At 35.6% G+C, this 20,763-nt stretch overlaps 2 protein-coding genes across 2 annotated transcripts; both read right to left on the bottom strand.

The window, feature by feature from the left end:
• Positions 1–4,842: 4,842 nt before the first annotated feature.
• Positions 4,843–6,696, bottom strand: LOC113279242. Its single transcript, XM_026527944.1, has 5 exons — positions 6,111–6,696; positions 5,958–6,005; positions 5,566–5,903; positions 5,049–5,514; positions 4,843–4,961 (listed from the first exon to the last, which is right to left on the bottom strand). Exons 1-5 carry the CDS (start codon positions 6,694–6,696, stop codon positions 4,843–4,845), a joined length of 1,557 nt encoding a protein of 518 aa, XP_026383729.1.
• Positions 6,697–6,735: 39 nt separating this feature from the next.
• On the bottom strand, positions 6,736–10,038 carry LOC113279243. The gene is made up of 6 exons (XM_026527945.1): positions 9,736–10,038; positions 9,475–9,613; positions 9,006–9,373; positions 8,390–8,724; positions 7,379–8,099; positions 6,736–7,302 (listed from the first exon to the last, which is right to left on the bottom strand). The coding sequence occupies exons 1-6, from the start codon at positions 10,036–10,038 to the stop codon at positions 6,736–6,738; spliced, it is 2,433 nt and encodes an 810-aa protein (XP_026383730.1).
• Positions 10,039–20,763: the final 10,725 nt, after the last annotated feature.

Genomic DNA, 20,763 nt, shown 5'->3' on the forward strand with positions numbered 1-20,763 from the left:
TGCTATTGATTGATCCTTGGACATTGGTCTTTGGTACCGTCCAAGTTATCTCTCTTTGATAAACACTCGCAGATTTCCGTTTGCTTGAGTAAAGATCAAATCGAGAGATTGAGATATAAACTCTTTGATATATCTTTTTATTGATTGAGTCTAACTGTCTAGTTGATTCTCATAAAAAGTATATTGGAGTTTGTCCATACAGATTGCCAATCGAATTATTGGGTGGTGTTGTTAGACCCCCGATTTTTCACCGTTTATATCAAAACCTCAAATATAGATAAAGAAAGTATGAGTATAGAAGAATAGAAATCTCCTAAAGATGTTAATTAGTCATATCATAACCGAGAGATCATGTGCTCGGTTTTTCATGTGCTTCCTCACCTTTAAAAATATTGAGCACTAAGGTGAGCATGCACTTTCTAACACAACTAGGTTGTGTTGATTTGAGCCTTGTCTTGTTCTTCACGAGTGACTAAGACCGAATCATCATTCTTGACCTCTTGCTTGGTTTGTTTTCTCTTGTTCCATCTCTTGTTTTTCTTCTTTGACTTGTGATGAAGAGTGTCATTATCACAACGTTCACTAGTACAAGAGATTTTATACATGATGTCTTTCTTTAGTCTTTCAAGAAGACTCTTGTAATTATTTTCACCAACAATTTACAGCTGAGAGTCATTCTTGTGACTAAATTTTGGTCCCTTCTTGGCTATGGAGGACTTTGGGACCCATTTAGAGTTGGGTTTCGCAGGAGCATCTTTCTCCTTCATATCATTAATACGATTGTCCTTTTGAATACTTTGCGAAACATCCTTTATCTAATTTGGAACATCAGATCTTGTCTTTGCATTTAAAAAGTTATCTCTCTTTCTATATCCGGGTCTTTTATAAGATGACCTTGTCGAGTGATATGCAAAGTTTGAACTATCATTATAATCATTCTTTTGCCTAAACTTAGGACAATAACGATCTGAGTTCTTATGAGGAGAAAACTTAGCCAATTCGTTTGATACAAAAGAAAGTGCATCTTGCATCTTACGAACTTTGCTTCCCCATTGCAAGTGTCCTTTATTACCATAATAATAACAATGCTTAGTCTAAATATACGAAGTATGAGTTTTGATGTTACCTTTTTGTGGATCCTCTTGCATTGGAGCTCGACGAGTCTTCTTCTTCTTCTTCTTCTTCTTGTCTTTGTTCAACGTTGTTGCTTTCTTGACATTAGCAAAAATGCCTTCTTTGATTACTGTTGGTTGAACACTATTCTTAGGCTTGACAGAATTTTCTTCTTTACAAGAAATATGAGCATCTTTGTCATCAGTGGAAGCCTCTGGTTGAGAAGAATTAGTAGCTTTAACAAATTTTACCTCTTTGTTAATATTTGAAGCATTTATTCCCTTATAGCCCAATCCCCGTGTATCACGATGATTTCTACTTGCTTCTAACATTGAGGTTAAATTGTTTGAGATGACATTGAACCTTTTAAGGTCCAAAATTTCTTCTTCCAATGTCTTGATTTTATCAAGAGCACCAGCTAGATCAGCCTTAAGATGTTTTTCTCGTGAGAGATATACACCTTCTTTCTATTCAAACTCTTTGGTTGAGAATTAACATTGAGGTTAAATTGTTTGAGATGACATTGAACCTTTTAAGGTCCAAAATTTCTTCTTCCAATGTCTTGATTTTATCAAGAGCACCAGCTAGATCAGCCTTAAGATGTTTTTCTCGTGAGAGATATACACCTTCTTTCTCTTCAAAACTCTTTGGTTGAGAATTAACCCTTGCTTCAGATTCAACACTTTCTTTTTCGAAAAAAAAAGATCTCTTCGAAGATTTTCACATTCTAATTTCTTAGAATTTAGCTCGTCAGTACGATCTTTAAGAAGATAATCACTGGTGCGATAACCCATATAACATCCTTGGAAAACCCTCCTCAGTTTCTTGTTCTCACGACAAAGAGGAGTCATAAAACCAAGAAAATCCGAAGTTCTCAGCTTTTCATTTTTCAAAGGTTCCAACAATTTAGAGTATTCTGAGATATCCTCTTCTACTTCTTGTTCAAAATCTGAGTCATCATCATCAGAAATTTCATCTAACTCTTCTTGTAGACGTATTTTCCAGTCGTCATCGGTTTCTACATTAACAAGATTAACTTGTCTCGTAGAATCTCTAGAGATGATTTCTTCAGATATTGAATCATAAATGCCATCATCAAGTGTTAATTCAAAACTCTTGATTTCTTGCTTTACGTTCACTGAATCATTCATTAGATTCAGTTCTTATAGGTTGGATCGCACCAAACACAGATTGTTGGATACCAATTGAAAAGGCGAGGGTACCCAAATATACCTCAAGCTAAAACTTTTCCTACCTATAAGTCCTTTCTCCGAAAGTGATTGTCTATGGACTGAGTCGAGACAATGCAACTAATCGGTTCACACTTCGTGTGATCGTCTATGGATATGAGATCGAGACAATACAACAATGAAGTATGTTTACTTGATAAAAATGTTCGGACTTAACCAAACACAATAGGATTGCTTATCAAGTAAATAGGAATTAACGTTTGTGTAATTTACTTTAATTATAATAAAACAATTATAGTGCGGAAAATAAAAGTAAATGACACAACAAGATTTTGTTAACGAGGAAGCCGCAAATGCAGAAAAACCCCGGGACCTTGTCCAGAATTGAATACTCTCAGGATTAAGCCGCTACAAAAAATTAAACCAACTTCGTATAGTTGAGACCAAGCAACTAAACCTATAGTTCACCTAGTTCCGTCTGTATTCCCACGCCTCCAACTTATGAATAAGTCACGTACTTGGAACAATTCCTTTGGTTCGTATTCCAAACAGTAAAGGAAAAACAAATCTGTTTGGTAGCAACTCTCTTCAACCAAGTGATGTGAGTTCGACAAAGGCTCTTTTGTTTGTCTCAATAAACTCCTTCGTCAGGTTCTTAGATCTATCTTATGTTCAACTACCAAAGGTAATTGTTAAGATTTTATAATCAATACTTTTAATCACAAATAATTGTATTGATTCCGATCTACACAACTAATCAATCCAATCTACCACAAGGATAAACAGATTATAGTTGGATCCTCTACACCGAAACAAGTATTGTGCACACCAAAGATTATGAACCCTAAATCAGAAATATTCAATATCTTCATTGTCTTCAAATCTTCTTAGATCTTCAATAAACACATGCATACAACAACTTGAATCTCTAGTGATCAATCATGCACAGAACGAAGTCTGTTAACAATGGATTATCACAAGATCATCTTTAGAACTAGAAACAGTCTAAAGATCCCTGTCGAAACTTCGATATAGTTTGAGTGAATCTTATATCAGAAGAGAAGATTCTCAAGCATAAACAAACTAGGTGTAATCAAAGTTCAACCACCGTTAGTCAATCAAATCAATCGAAAACACAAGATAAACCGCAATTATCTAGTTTCCCACCAACGGTACTAATAGAGCTTCTCAATCCCAAAGAAGACTTTAAACTGAACGGACGTAAAATATTTCGCTTAATTAGGTTACTCTCCTCTCCGAATAGGCGGCTACAACAGTAACAACACAACCGAGGAAGTTTGCTGTCACGAAGGATTAGTTTGCTAGAAATGCAAACTTCAAGTATTTATAGACAAGGAAGTTTGGACACCAAGGAATTTCCAAAACCGGAAATATTCTCATGATATGCAATATATTCCAAATTCGGTTTCCATAATTCCTGTAAATGCCTGTCCAAAATATTGACCTAAAATCTCTTTGGAAAATCTTCAACTAGTAAATGCACAATACTAATTCTCGTTTTCCTAAAATAAAATTAAAAACCTTAAATAAAAGATTCTTAACTTATTTATCTTTCGATCCTGGGATTTTCTTCCTTTAGCTATTAAGGAATAACTTTGAACAATAAAAGATAAACATTACATCACATGTTCAGAGTATGTCGACATCCTTACTTTGTAAGTCCTCTTTCATACTTACAACCTTGAAACTGATTTGCCATACTTCCAAACAAGTTTAGAATTGGTTCATCTGACTTTCAAGAACTATGTGATTGATTAAGAACACTCAATCACAAATCATGGGTTTAACGGTTCTACCAAAATAAGTTTCGGTTCTACCTCCATGTGAGTACTGTGCATAGTCACACTAGCTTTCCAAAATTCGGTTGACTAGGTACTAGGATCGGTTCTCCACATATATATGGTATCTAACTTATATGTGTTGCACATGTACATAGGATCGGTTCCCCTTTTCCTAAAAACGTGTTGCACATGTCCATAGGATCGGTTCCCCTTTCTGCTAAAAACTTGATGCACCTCATACAAGGATCGATTCCCCTTTGTGATATGTTGCACCTCTTACTAGGATCGGTTCCCCTTTACCCAGAGTCGGTCATACAAAAAATCACAAACCCGATCATACCATCTCAGGTGATTACTTAAGATCGGTTTTACTAATAAAAGTCATACCAATACATAAGTTAGGCCTTTGTGAATAGTTTTACCAAGAACACAAACAAGTCATGAGCGGTTATACTAAATCACACATGTTGGTTATTCACAAGATATGCAATGAATAACAATACCAATAACGCCTGGCGATTTCCTTTTCGATTCATAAACAAGTTTATGAACTTACTTCTCTTTTTTTTGCTAAATCATATATATTCATTGATAAAATTGGTAATTACAATAAGGTTCAGAGAATGAAAATAGAGCTACAACTAACTCTATGAAACAAAAACTGAACTAAACTAGCTAAAGCTAACTCTCTAAAACACAACTGCAACAAAAACCAAGAACTAAAACTTTTTGCATCTTCAACTGAACCTGTAGTATGTCATTCCAGGAATTTCTATACTTTTCAACCACTCAGGCCTTCCTATAAAGATCTGCCTTTCCCCAGCCTTTAACTTTGCACCTCTTTTGGCAGCACAATCTGCAGAGAAGTTGGTTTCTCTGAACTATGAGTGAATTAATCATTGAGATTTTCTTTGTTGCATTTAGCCATCTATTTTTCACAAACCATGAAATTGATTCTTTGCAAATTGATTGAAAACTGTTTCAGAATCTGATTTGATGATTATCTTCTGCAGTTCCCATATACCTGCTAATTCAACAACATGAATCACTGCATAAACTTCAGCAATGTAATTAGTTGTAGTCCCCAGTCCACCAGTGATTGCTCCTAGTACCATACTTAAGTGATCTCTGACAACTACACCAAAAGTAGCTGCACCTGGATTGCCAAAAGGTGATCCATCACAGCAAAACATAGTAAAGCCATTATCTGGAGAAACCCACTGACAAGCTGTGACTTTCTGCAACTTGGAGAATTTTGTACCCAGCCTAAAAACTGCTATTATATGATTGTCATACTCTCGATTATATTTACTACCCTTAATTCTGATGTTGTTTTCATAAAAAGTATCCATAATCTTGCATTTAAACCTTGCAACATCAGGCTTTGCACCTTCAAAGAGTTTCTTATTCTTTTGAAACCATAATTCTTTTATTGTAGAGCAAGATGCAATGATTCATACCTTTTGAATCAAGGGGCTTTTAGACTGTGCACATTTCCAAACATCATCAAAAGATTTGGGCAAGGTGAATTTGAAGATGAAGCACAACCAATTCCATATCTGTAAACTGAATTTGCACTCCCACAACAAATGGTTCATGCTATCTTCAACATCTTCACAAATACAACACCTGGACACCATATCATAGCCATTCTTAACCATTGTTTTATCATCAATGTAAAGACCCTGGATTAACTTCCATATATTACTGGCAACACTTGGATGTAAGAATGAATTCCAAATATGCTTAGACCAATGAACTTTCTTCTCCTTTAGCCTGAGTTTATTAACAACTGTTGCTATTTCAATTTTTCTTTAGAAAGTTGCTTTCCAATGTAATTCATCATTCATACCTCCAATTTCAGGTAAGCTTAATTCAGATATTGCACTTTGTACTTCTTCTGGAATGGACCATTGTCCATTATTTCAGATATTAGCCACCTTCAAGAGGATATTATTTTTAAATATTGGAGATTGATCCATGACATTTTTCAGAGGATAATTACCTATCCAAACATCAAACCAAAGTGATATTGATTTCCTATCTCCAACACTCCATATTAAATCTTCTTGTAAAGATTTCCAAGCCCACTTCAAACCACTCCATACTGAAGACATTTTCCATTGATTACTCCATTGGTTATTTTTATCTTTATATTTTGCTTTGAAAAACAAGGCCCAATCTTCTTGAGAATTCTCAATTTTCCACATCATCTTCATCAAAAAGGCTTTGTTGATTACTTCAAGTCTCTGAATTCCTAAACCCCCTTCAGAATAAGGAGTGCATACTTTCCTCCAAGACATCACTTTGTATTTTCTTATTTCACTATCCCCAGACCAAAGGAAGTTTCTAATAATTTTCTCACAAGCTTTGATAACTGATGAGGGCCATTTATATATTGCCATGTTATAGACTTGTATGCTACAAAGGACTGCTTTAATAAGAACTAACCTTTCTTGAAATGAGAGCAATTTTCCTTTCCAGGTTGCTAATTTTCTTTGCATCATTTCCACCATTGGCCAAACTGTTGAAGTTTTCACTCTGCCAGCTACAAGAATTACTCCCAAGTATTTATCAGGAAAAACACTCATTTCCATTTGAATTATATTTTGAAGATAATTTTTCCTTGCTTATGAAGTTCCATCTATGAAAAGTTTACTCTTGAGTTTGTTAATTACTTGACCTGAGCTTCTTTGGTAGTCTTCCAAGAGCTTCAAGATGTTTGTAATAAATTTCTTTCCTCCATTCATGAAAATGAAAACATCATCAGCAAACATTAAATGAGTTGGATGAATTCCTCCTCTTGTCACCATTGGAATGATCTGACCACAATTCACCATTTTAGTAATGTTTCTACTGAGAATTTCCTCCATAATGATGAATAAAATAGGAGACAAGGAATCACCCTGTCTTAAGCCTCTACCAACTGAAAAGAAACCCTTTGGGCCATCATTTAACATAACATATATCCTAGCAGATTTAAAAAGCACATGAATCCACTCACACCAATTTTGTGAAAATCCAAATTTTTGTAAAACCTTAAAAAGAAATTTCCAACTTACTGAATCATAAGCTTGAGATATATCCAGCTCAAGTCCAACATTTCCACACCTTCTTTTCTTTTTCATTTCATTCACCATTTCAGAAGCAAGAATAATCTGTTCTTGAATGCACCTTCCTTTAACATATGCAGCTTGCTGTGGAGAGATAATTTTTTTCCATTAAGACACTCATTCTGTTTGTAATTAGTTTTGTAAAAATTTTGAAACTGACATTGCTTAAACCAATAGGCCTGAACTGATTTGGAGCCTTTGCACCTTCAACCTTTGGCAGCAAGACTAAAAAATTTGAATTAAGCCCTTTCGGGATGAACTTTCTAGACCAGCAAAATTGGACTGCTTGCACAACATCTTCTTTTATTATATGCCAACATGCTCTGTAAAAACAACCAGAGAATCCATCTGGACCTGGAGAACTGTCGGGATGAATGCTGAAAATGGTTTCTTTAATCTCCTCTTCCTCAGGAATTTTTTCTAACATTTGTTGATCTTCACTAGTAATCACCTCAGGAATGCTTTTTATTAAAGATTCTTCTATAGAAACATCTTGAAACTCAAATTTCTCCTTATAGTATTTTACTAATGCATCTGCTATTTCACTCTGATTAGTGATAACATTTCCATCCCCAAACTCTAATTCACTGATAAGATTTCTAGTCTTCCTCACTTTTAAGTTTGCATGAAGAAATGCAGTGTTTGCAGCACCATCTTTAATCCAATTCAATCTTGACTTCTGTTTTAATAATGTCTGCAGATGAACTTCTCTGGAATTATAAACATATTCAGCTTCTACTAAATTCTTAAGAGCTTCAACATCATAAGGACAATTATCTGAAATATTCATTGCTTCTTGAACATCTTTTTCTGCTTCTTTAATTTTGACATTAACATCACCAAACACACTCCAATTCCAATCATTCAGCACTTTCTTCAGCCTTTTTAATTTACTTTTAAAAATAAAAGATTTCCAATTACAGGTTCAACCCAACTTGATTCCACAACTTCCATAAAACCTGGATGAGATAACCACATTTTCTGAAATTTTTTAGGTGCATTACTTGGTTTAGGAATATTTAAACAACCTCATAATAAAGGTGCATGATCAGAAGCAATTTTTACACCAATTTTATAGCTCCAATCACCATATTTTTGTACCCATAATTGGTTGACAACTGCTCTATCTAATGCACACAAAATTCTTTTATTACCTTGCTGACAATTTGACCAAGAAAACTGCAACCCAGAATGAGAAGCTTGAATAAGTTCACAAGTATCCAAACATTCAGAAAAGTCCAACATGCTTCTTCTGTTTGGACTTCTACCACCAACTTTTTCATCTAAAGAAACAATATCATTAAAATCACCAATTTCTAACCATGACTTATTTAATTCACTAATTGCTTCCATTTCAGTCCATAGAATTCTTCTTTGAACAACACCAACATGAGCATGTACACCTGAAACTAAAGTATCTCCAACACTGACAATAATCATCTGACTTGACATTGATACCACAAATGGAGTGGGTAAGTTTTTATTCCAAAATACCAAGATATTACCCTTTTTATTAAGAACAGAATTATGAATTACCATTGATTGCATTCCTGGTAAATTCAACTTATTGCAAAAGGAAGCACTACAAACTACTTTTGGCTCAGCTACAAAAAGTAAGGATGGATTAAACTGATTAACTGAAGTCCACAATTTATTCTGAGCCCTATCCCTGTTAAGGCCCCTTAAATTCCAAACTATAACTTTGATGGTTTAGGTTGGAGGTTTCTTGTACCTCCTTTTCCTTGAGTTTTCCTAAAATTGTATTTAATTGTATTTTGAGTAATTACCTTTTCAGGTGCTTCAGGTAAATCTTCATTGTTACTTGTAGAAACATGATCTTTAGGTGGACTTAGCTTTTGAGAGATTTTAGCCCAAAAAGTAGCTGAATTTTGAGTTGTTACTTTTTCAGGTGCTGAAGAACCTCCATTGTTACTTGTAGAAGCTTGATCTTTAGGTGGACTTGGCTTTTGAATGATTTTAGACCAACAAGTAACTGGATTTTTTGTTGTTGATATTGATTCATTTGTACCATTCACAAATTGCACCACACTCTTATCAACTGAATTGTCCTCTGCTATTTGAGATAATTTTGCTGAGTCCACAAAATCAGGCATAAGCTCTTTGATTACTTCCTCTTCAAATACTCCTTCTGATACTTCCAACAAAGGACCAAATCTTCCAGTATTCAAATTAGTTTCTTCCACTTATCCCGAACAACTTCTTTATTAACATGTATTGATGAGACTGGAGTATTACATATATCAAATGGCTCAAAAATTTCTTGTGGCTTATTTGGTACCTGTTCATTAACAAAATTCTTGGGAGTTGATTTAGGAGATTTGTTATCAGCATTCCCATCCTTGAATCTACACTCAGACTTTAAATGCCCAATAATCTTGCATTGTCCACAAAATTTGGCAGTTGTAGAAGTAATATACTCTCCATAAAACCTCCATATTTTTAAATTATCCACAACTTATTTGGAATGGACTTAGCCAAATAAATATCAATAAGAACTTTTGCAGAATAACCACTTTCGAATTTGAGAGTTGATTCATCAACTTTGATAGGAGTACCAATAACACTGCTAATTTTGAATAGTGTTTTCTCATCCCAGTATTCCAAACTTAGACCTGGAAAATTCACATACAACATAGCTTGTGATGTTCTTTGATTTTCAGGACGAAAATTTGGAATCCAGTTCCTGATTCGAAGTACTTGATCATTAACTTCCCATCTACCTGCTTTAATATACTGTTTATCTCTCAGATTATCCAATTTGACTATGAAAAAACCCTTCCAAGAGGAATAAGCTGACATTGACCATTTAACTTCCAATTACTTCTTAAAATCGCAGCAACATCAACAAATTTGAGACATAATAAATTTAAACGACCTATTAAAGAGAACTTCCAAGATTCATACCTTATTTCGTCATCAATAATCACTGAGGGTGCTGGTTCAAATTTTTTTGTAATATCAAATGAAACCCTATTTGGGTCTTCATGATTGTTGTGAGATTCCATTTCTTACAAATGAAATCCACTAATTAATGCTCATGATTGATTAAAATGAATTTAGTAACACAAAAATGATCGGTTTCACCTGAAACAATTAAGATCTGAACACAGAAAAAGAGATTTCAGGAAGAAATTTTCCACCGATCCCGTCGCCGAGTTACAGAGCTCAACTCAGCCCAATTACCATGTAAAATATTGTTTACTAGGATGAAATCCTCACCTCATACCCATACATAATCACAATAGCATTTAAACGATTATGTCGATGTCTTATCTATAAAGTTTAATAGTTAAGCAATAAATCTCGTATTGTATTCCTTAATACTATGTCTATCTAGAGTGTTCATGCTTCACAGTTTTGTTTTCAATATGCACAACTTGAAAGATACGTTACGGAATGAAATAGTTCAAGTCAAATATCACTAACCTCAAGTGGAAGTATGATGTTGTCGTTGTAGCTTCTTACTTCTTCACTTCTTCAAGTCTTCGCAATACTTGTAATGTCTCATATCCTAATACTTTCTAGCTAACCTATACGAAGTTGACTCTAGTACATAATCAAGCGACTCTTAAAATGAGTTTTGATTCACTAAAATATGACAACCAAACTTGACATACCAACTCTTGGTGGGTTCAACCGAGCAATGCTCTAACACATTCACTCATAAAAATGCCCACACAACCATCACAACATCACCTATCAGAACTATTAGAAACCTTGTCATTCTCATTTGAAACCATCCCCATGTCACCACCAATGTCTTCTAAACTCGCTATAGACTTCAAATCCATACACCACTACCTTCAACCCATAACAACAGTAGTTCATATGTTCCCCTATCAACAACAGAAGATTTCCCTCGATATCAAATCCAACTCAAACCCATTGCAAACTTGGTGGAACAAAACTATTTGTTCAGGCATTTTGTCGAGCATCTGCTGTGCATATTTCTAGTTGTAAGGAGATACAAGATTATTTATATTTCTAATCTATTCCCTTTTCCTTCCCTGCAATCATTAAATTCATTGTAACCATTCATGCATAATAAATCAACAGGCAACAGTGCTTGTAAATCCATGTTTTCCGTCCAACACTTGCTGTACAATATTCCCCAAATCTCCACAACCAAACCCATTCAGAATCCAACCAGTTTGTCTTGTATGAACTTATAAATCTGTTGTTAACTCGAATCCAGCACCACCGAACTTCTAATCCAATCGAAACTCTGCACTGCATCATAAATCTACTCCTTCCATAGGTAAAACAAATCAACAACTTCCAGAATATTAATATAACGGGAGAAACTCGTTACATGAGCAACACCACCATTTCACATGCACGACTCCTCCCCAATTTTTTCAGTCAAACCACCAATCACCATTAACAGATAATAATTCGAACAAACAAACAAAAGTACAATTACTCTCAGGGAATTTCTAATGAGAATCTACTGTTGTAGTGAAGAATTATTATAGTGATGAAGAAGACAAAGAGGCGAATCACCAAATTGAATCAAGTAAAACTGGAATAATGTATAGATTCAAACGAAATCCTAAAAGACTAACTAACCAAATCAAGCAGAAATTACTTGAATCCCCAATTCTATTCGGCAACCTTAACTATTATATCTCTAATTTAATCTGGCGTGGACGAGAACTGAGTTGATAATAAAAGCTAAGGTTGAAGTTGGATTAGTCTTTAGGACCGTCAGATCAGTGGGTATTTTGGGTTTTAAAAATAATAATTTTATTATTGAAAGTAATATTTGATTTGTTAAGTCAACCGTTTGACTTGACAGTCCTTAACAAGTCTAGGTACCAACGCTTAATATTTCAAATGTTGGGTAACAAAGCTAGGTGTTGGACATTTACTAGGTACAAAACGTTAAATAACCCATATATATATATATATATAATAGAAAAAATTAATTGACAAGTGCTCAATCTAAACTGCTTCCACTATATATATAATGGAATAAATGCATTATATATGAAAAAGCGGGGGTCTAACAACACCACCCAATATTTCGATTAGCAATCTGTATGGACTAACTCCGAAATACTTTGCTATAGAATCAACTAGACAGTCAGACTCAATCTAGATAAAAGTAGCTCAAGGCGTTAATATCTCTCTCTTGATTTGATTTTTACTCAAGCTAAAAATAATAGCGAGTCTTTATCAAATACAAGGAATACTTGGACGGTACCAAAGACCAATGTCCAAGGATCAATCAATATCAATCAAAAACCAAAGGTTGGATTTCCAATTGATGATCACGAACGCACAACCTGTATTATTTAAATTATATAAAGTATAATGCGGAAAAAGAAATAACACAGACACCAGAAATTTTGTTAACGAGGAAACCGCAAATGCAGAAAAACCCCGGGACCTAATCCAGAGTGAATACACACTGTATTAAGCCGCTACAGACACTAGTCTACTGCAAACTAACTTCGGACTGGAATATAGTTGAACCCCAATCAGTCTCCCACCGATCAAAGGTACAGTTGTAATCCTACGCCTCTGATCCCAGCAGGATACTGCGCACTTGATTCCCTTAGTTGATCTCACCCACAACCAAGAGTTGTTGTAACCCAAAATAATAGATTTGATAATAAACAGATCTGTCTCACACAGAAAAGTCTATAAGAGGATAAATCTGTCTCCCACAGATAAACCCTAGGTTTTGTTCCGTCTTTAGATATAAAATAAGGGAAACAGGAACCAATTGATAATCCGGTCTTATATTCCCGAAGAACAGCCTAGATTAATCAATCACCTCTCTACAATCCTTCCTGACTACACAAGCGGATTGTCGAGGAATCACAAACAGTGAGACGAAGATGTTTGTGACTTCTTTATCTTGCCTATCGGAGAACTCTCACGATCTCAAGCCAATTAATCGATTGTACTCGTACGATAGAAGATGCAAGATCAGATCACACAACTACGATGAAGTAGTATCGGTCTGGCTTCACAATCCCAATGAAGTCTTTAAGTCGTTAACCTGATTTTAGAGAAGAAAATCAAAGGTTAATGGAGATCGACTCTAGCGGGCGCACTAGTAGCACACAGACGTGTGGGGATTAGTTTTGCACAATGCTAGATGTCTCCTTTATATAGCCTTCAAATCAGGGTTTTGCCTTAGTTACAAAGCAATCCATATTCACCGTTAGATGAAAACCTAATTTACATTCAAGCTAATATTTCTCAACCGTTAAATCGAAAACTTAGCTTGTTACACACACTTGGTTAGGCGTTTACTGGGTTCGTGAAAACCATGCCCAAACGTGTACGTGTATGTTGGTTCAACATAGTAACCCAAAAGGTTGACCATATGAGCATTTCATATTAACCTTGTTCTTCTTCACCATAACTAGTTGAATTGACTCAAATGAACTAGTTAAAGAGTTGTTCAATTGCTATGAGATCTTATATAACTACACAAGACACAATTGAAACAAAGATGATTCGATTCGATTGAATCGGCTCATGAACATTATAGCCACAGTTTGCATAAAGCATTCCTTAGTAATTTAATGTTTCATGTTCAGAGCACAACTTTAGATCATAACCTCTTAAGTTCACAAACAAGTTCGCGGACTTAAGTTAATCGATTGAGTTTTCCAAACTCAGCAGAAATTCTCGGAAAGAGAACTTCTGCCAGTTCGCGGACTTAGCACACAAACGAGTTTTGGAAAATCCCAGTAGAAATTCTCGGTCGAGAACTTCCGACAGTTCGCGGACTTGGCAAGCCAATTCCACAATCCTCCCGATTTCTCTTGATCAAAAAAGTTCGAAAACTTCGGTTCAAGGAATACATGGTTATGTAATCTAAACTCTCATTTTAATCATTGAGACATTCTCAGAGGACACTATGTAGCCGTTATTCACAGACCGATTCACGTCAGAGCAATTCTCAAAGTGATTGAAACTTTTCATGACTTCCGTCACTAGGTGAAGATAAACTTGATCAAAGCGAAACGCTTTACCAACACACGATTTCGAGATAAAAGATAAGCAATGAATGCTCAGCTCGAAATGTCAAATGTGTATGATCTAGTCTATATAGCATACGACTTTTGTCTCATAAGAAGTAGGAGATAGAAGAGATAGCCTTTTGAGTGATAGATAAGTTCAAGTCTCCACATACCTTTTTGTTGATGAAGTTCCACGGATCCTTGTATAGATCTTATTTGTTGTATGATGAATCGCCATGAAGTCATTGAGCTCAACTACACTTTTCTATCCTAGTCCGAGACTTAGCTATGTAGGCTAGAAATCAAGACTTATAGTTTTGATCACTAACATTGACAAACATGCTTGAGATAGCAACGCATGCGAGGTTGACCGAGCTATGCTCTAACAATATCCCCCTTTGTCAATTTTAGTGACAAAACTATTAATACATATGGAATACAAAAAAAATAAACTTTAGTGGCTCCTATTCCATAGTCTAATCTTCAACGTTCCTTGAAATTTTCGTCCTTCCAAGTACTCCAATGATACCAAAGGTTGTAAGTTTAGCACCATCGTTGTTGAAGATCCATAGCTATAACAATCAGAGAAATCAAGATTCTCGATCATTATTATACAGTGTCATAGTATTATTATATAACATCAAAGTCCAATTGTATCACGACTTTAACAATAATACTACAGTGATATGTATCACTCCCCCTTAGTCAGTACTCCATCTCGATCATGAAAACCACTCCCCCTTACACAATGATCCGAAAACCATATGTATTTGTAGTGTGAACTACAATATTTCTCCCCCTTTTTGTCAATAAAATTGGCAAAGGTACAAGAATGGGATCATAATGAAATTTCCACAAGAGACATTTCATGACCAAAAGAAAAATACATACCAACTTAATTTAGATGCAATCTAATAGCCGAAGCTAACAACATTTATCAAGGAGTTTTAAGATACAATATAACCCCTATAAAATTCCACAACCGCACTCCCCACAAGATATTACCATTAAGCACAAGTTCAAAATAACTCTCCCCCATTTGATGTCATTCCCGAGAGAACAACAAGAGCGACCTTAATTTCGAAAGAAAAGAAGGATTTTTTATTGGACACAAAACCATAGGAATGATTTTCTATATCCAAAGCTCAACCAAATTAATCACAAGTAAACCCATGATTAATTCAATTGGAATACACAACTAAATCAAACCACAAAAGTGATCAATTTAATTGAAAGTGCTCAACATAAGTAAACTCACGGAGCTACGACTAAGTCAATCACACGGAGATGACTAACTTAACCGTTCAAATACTCAACATAAGGAAAACCTTACGGAATATATGACTACATTAACCAAAGAACATGATAGTGTAGCCTTTCATATACTCAACACAAGAACTTGTGGAGTATATGAAAACTCAACTAGATTAATTACAAGAGAACCTATAATTAATCTAATTGGAATACAAATAACCAAACTAATCACCGAAGTAATCAATTTAATTATTTTGGGCTCAACATAAAAGAACTTATGGAACCACGACTAAGTTCATCATAGAATATGACAACCTTAACCGTACATGTACTCGACATAAGAAAGATAACTTATAGAGTACAAACTAAATAACCAAAATAGTTGATTAATTTAGTTCTAATACTCGACATATAGCATCTTATGGAACAACCAACAAAGCCAAGGTAAATCGACTTAGTTGTAAGGTTCTAAACATAAGACACACAATGGAGCCTTCATGGTAAAACATAATAAAATGGATCAATGAAGATCAATACCGTGGATAACATACAAGGATCTATTCTATTTTCCATCATAACGACATAATAGACTTTATCCTTGTTGAACAAAAGATTTTATCCTATTTTCCATCAAATTAATGATTACATAGGCTTAAATTTTGTATATGTCAAAAATCCATTCGTCCTTTCATCAATACGAATACCGATTCATGAGCGACTTTACTTTTGACTGCAATATGGGACCTTCAAGTTCACGGACGTAAACAATACATATCCCATAAAAATATTGCAATATCACAAACCATTAAAATACTGCAATAAACACAATCCTCCAAATATTTTTAGAATTTAATACCAATAAACCTAAAAAATAACATAAGAAGATGAAAACAAAAATATCTATGTGTAGTCACAATCATCGCTATTCAAAGCACTAGTTATTCTTCCTACTAATCCAAAAAGAAGAATTACTAGACATATAAGACTCAGTTTTCCTTGATGATTTCATACCTATGAAATGGTCCATCAAAGTAGGAGTCACTGATATCCTTGAACCTGTTGACCGTAGAGACACCATGTTCAAAAGTTAGAACGTTGACTTTTCGATCAATAGTGTGAGCATAATGACGAGCCTTTGCACAGTCAAGGATAACTTTCTTCTGATTTCTGATCAAGATATTCTGAGTACCAAGGATTTTCGCCTGTCCATCAATCAGCTGGTTTATCTACAATTGAAGGTTAGTCAGTTCGTTCTTAACTTCATCCTGAACACGAATCAAATCCTTGGCAGATTCACCAATCCAAGTGTTATACTCTTTTATTTCAAGCATCTTTTTCCGTATAAACTAGGGGTGTCAACGGGTCCGGGTCCTCCCGGGTATCACTAGACCCGGACTCGGACCCTACTTATAAAGGTCGAATCTGGGTCCTAACGGTTCCGGGTCCGGTTCCTACACTTGTGGACCCAGAACCGGACCCGTTTAAATACCCGGGTACCCGCCGGTCCCGGGTACCCATTGGGTCTTAAGAAAACTATTAAAAAAACCTCAAAAACTTAATATTTGTCTCTTTTTGGCTTGGATTTAAATAAATTTTATTATTATTTCTTATTAATGTACTAAATAAAGATTAAATGTAAGAGAAAAATTTAAAACGAGTACAATATCAAAGCTAAAACTAGCAAAAACATGAATAAACGGGTACCCGATACCCACGGGTGCCCAACAGGTATTACCCGTTTGGACAAGTTTAGATTCGGGTCCAATCGGGTAATTACCCGTCGGGTCCTAAGTTGTTAATGGGTCCAACTTTAGGACCCGGAACCGGACCCAAGTCTACCGGATCCGGTTCCGGGTAATGGGTATCCATTGACAGCCCTAGTATAAACTCTTGACCAGAATCACATCCTTTGAGATCATCCTCAACTATAGGGTTAACCTCTTCTTTGGGAACAATTTCCATAGAGCTCCTTTCTAAAGAAAAAGAGGCACCTATAAGATTTATATATGTTTGTGAATGCCCTGGATAGAAACCCTAGATTTCCTTGAGGAGATATAGGCATTTGTGGTCGACCAAGAATGTCCCTAGAAAGAGATACTATGCAGCTCCCAAAACGTCCACCATCCCAAAAGAGACGAAAGGAAAATGATACTATAGAAGATCATTACAACAAGGGATATACAATCCTAGAGAAAATATAGTACAATACTTGAGCATCTCTCAAATCCTCATCCTTGTATCTCTTAAGTTAGACACAAGGATAGAACATTCTGCTGCTAGGTAGCAGAGGGAGACATAGTCTCACCATCGGTTCTGAGAGAGTACCTATAAATTCTTCTAGGATATCTTATCTCAGCAATTCTTATCCTTTCACTGCAGCCTCCAGGAAGAAGGGTGTGTCTCGCAGCCCTTCTGGGAATCACAGGCGGGAAACCCTTCTGATGACAAAGTCTAGGACCTCTAGAAATAGGTTCTAGGGGATTTTCTGAAATTCTTCTCCACACACTAGACTTAGATTTATCAGATATATTCTTATAAGCACATGACATACTTTCATTGGTAGTACGAGAATTTACAAATGTCCTGTAATGATTTCTAGGAGAGAGATCATTCTTATAAGATACCTGGTTTCCTGTGAAAGGGACCTTCACTGTAGTATTCGTTCGACTATTTACTCCATTGACAGTAGAAAGAAGAAACTTGTGGAGTTCATAAACACGTTTATTTCCATCAAAACAGTGGATAGCATAGTGATTTCCCTTTCCACCGAAGGTACATATTCGTGGAGGAGAAGCAACAACTGGCACTTGTTTAAACTTCATAGCCACGGGAGAAAATTATAAGTTATGAAAACTTTTCTTGACACAATCTTCTCTTGGAGAAAATTTCATTTTGTACGGTAACTCATGACAATTAGTTTGTGCAGAGGAATTTTTCTTTAAAACAAAGTTTTTCTTTTCCAAGGATTTGCACTGTCCATGGGCTAAGACAAGCGATGCTTCAAGTTTCTCCCTCTCAACACGAAGTTTGTCTAGATCAGATGAATGCGTCTTGATCAAACAATTTTCTCTAATTGAACCTTCTTTGACCAGCTTTTCAAGATCACAATTCTTTTCACGCTGTATGTTGTTTTCTTGAACAAGTTTCTCAATTTCCTTAGAGAAAGACCCTATAATGTTATAGAGTACCTGTTCACGATCAATAGACTTTTCAAATTCATCAATGAGTTTACCATGATCCTGTAGATCAATACACTCAGTATAATTTTTTGAAATTCTGGTTAGCTCCAATTCAGGTTTAGCCATTATATCCAATGTCTCATTGGAGGAAGAATGATTGACACAAGATGAAACATTCTTCTTACCTGGGGATTCAGAAGAATCATCTAAGGAGTGACCCTTTGAGGTATTTCCGAGACACTGGACAAAGTTGACAGCTTTAGGAGGCATTTTGGCATGCATATGAGATTCTGTCCACAGAGTCAGATCGCTACAAACACAGACTGATGAGGTCTTAAACGTGTTTTCCTTCTCTGATACCAATTGAAAAAGCGGGGGTCTAACACCACCACCCAATATTTCGATTAACAATATGTATGGACTAACTCCGAAATACTTTGCTAGAGAATCAACTAGATAGTCAGACTCAATCCAGATAAAAGTATCTCAAGGAGTTAATATCTCTCTCTTGATTTGATTTTTACTCAAGCTAAAAACAATAGTGAGTCTTTATCAAATACAAAGAATACTTGGATGGTACCAAAAACCAATGTCCAAGGATCAATCAATATCAATCAACAACCAAAGGTTGGATTTCCAATTGATGATCACGAACGCACAACCTGTATTATTTCAATTATATAAAATATAATGCGGAAAAGAAATAACACAGACACCAGAAATTTTGTTAACGAGGAAACCGAAAATGCAGAAAAACCCCGGGACCTATTCCAGATTGAATATACACAGTATTGAGCCGCTACAGACACTAGCCTACTGCAAACTAACTTCGGACTGGACTATAGTTGAACCCCAATCAGTCTCCCACCGATCCAAGGTACAGTTGTACTCCTATGCCTCTGATCCCAGCAGGATACTGCGCACTTGATTCCCTTAGCTGATCTCACCCACAACCAAGAGTTGCTGTAACCCAAAATCACAGACTTGATAATAAACAGACCTGTCTCACACAGAAAAGTCTATAAGAGGATAAATTTGTTTCCCACATATAAACCCTAGGTTTTGTTCCGTCTTTAGATATAAAATCAAGGTAACAGGAACCAATTGATAATCCGGTCTTATATTCCCGAAGAACAGCCTAGATTCATCAATCACCTCTCTACAATCCTTCCTGACTATACAAGCGGATTGTCGAGGAATCACAAACAGTGAGACGAAGATGCTTGTGACTTCTTTATCTTGCCTATCGGAGAACTCTCACGATCTCAAACCAATCAATCGATTGTACTCGTACGATAGAAGATGCAAGATCAGATCACACAACTACGATAAAGTAGTATCGGTCTGGCTTCACAATCCCAATGAAGTCTTTAAGTCGTTAACCTAATTTTAGAGAAGAAAATCAAAGGTTAATGGAGATAGACTCTAGCGGGCGCACTAGTAGAACACAGAGTGTGGGGATTATTTTTGCACCATGCTAGATGTCTCCTTTATATAGCCTTCAACTCAGGGTTTTTCCTTAGTTACAAAGAAATCCATATTCACCGTTAGATGAAAACCTGATTTAGATTCAAGCTAATATTTCTCAACCGTTAGATCGAAAACTTAGCTTGTCACACACACTTGGGTAGACGTTTACTGGGTTTATGAAAACCATGCCCAAATGTGTACGTGTATGTTGGTTGAACATAGTAACCCAAAAGGTTAACCATATGAGCAATTCATATTAACCTAGTTCTTCTCCACCATAACTAGTTCAGTTGACTCAAATGAAATAGTTAGAGAGTTGTTCAATTGGTATGAGATCTTATGTAACTACACAAGAAACAATTGAAACAAAGATAATTCGATTCGATGAATCGGCTCATGAACTTTATAGACACGGTTTGCATAAAGCATTCCTTAGTAATTTAAGTTTCATGTTCAGAGCACATCTTTAGATCATAACCACTTAAGCTCACAAACAAGTTCGCCGACTTAAGGCAACCGGCAGAGTTTTCCAAACTCAGCAGAAAATATCGGCAAAGAGACTTCCGCCAGTTCGCGGACTAGGTTCGCTGATTAATGATTTTCTGGGGTTGTAGTAAATAGGATTCGTTTCAGACTTG

The sequence above is a fragment of the Papaver somniferum genome, chromosome 5 (genome assembly GCF_003573695.1).
Source record: "Papaver somniferum cultivar HN1 chromosome 5, ASM357369v1, whole genome shotgun sequence".
NCBI classification, from domain to species: domain Eukaryota; kingdom Viridiplantae; phylum Streptophyta; class Magnoliopsida; order Ranunculales; family Papaveraceae; genus Papaver; species Papaver somniferum.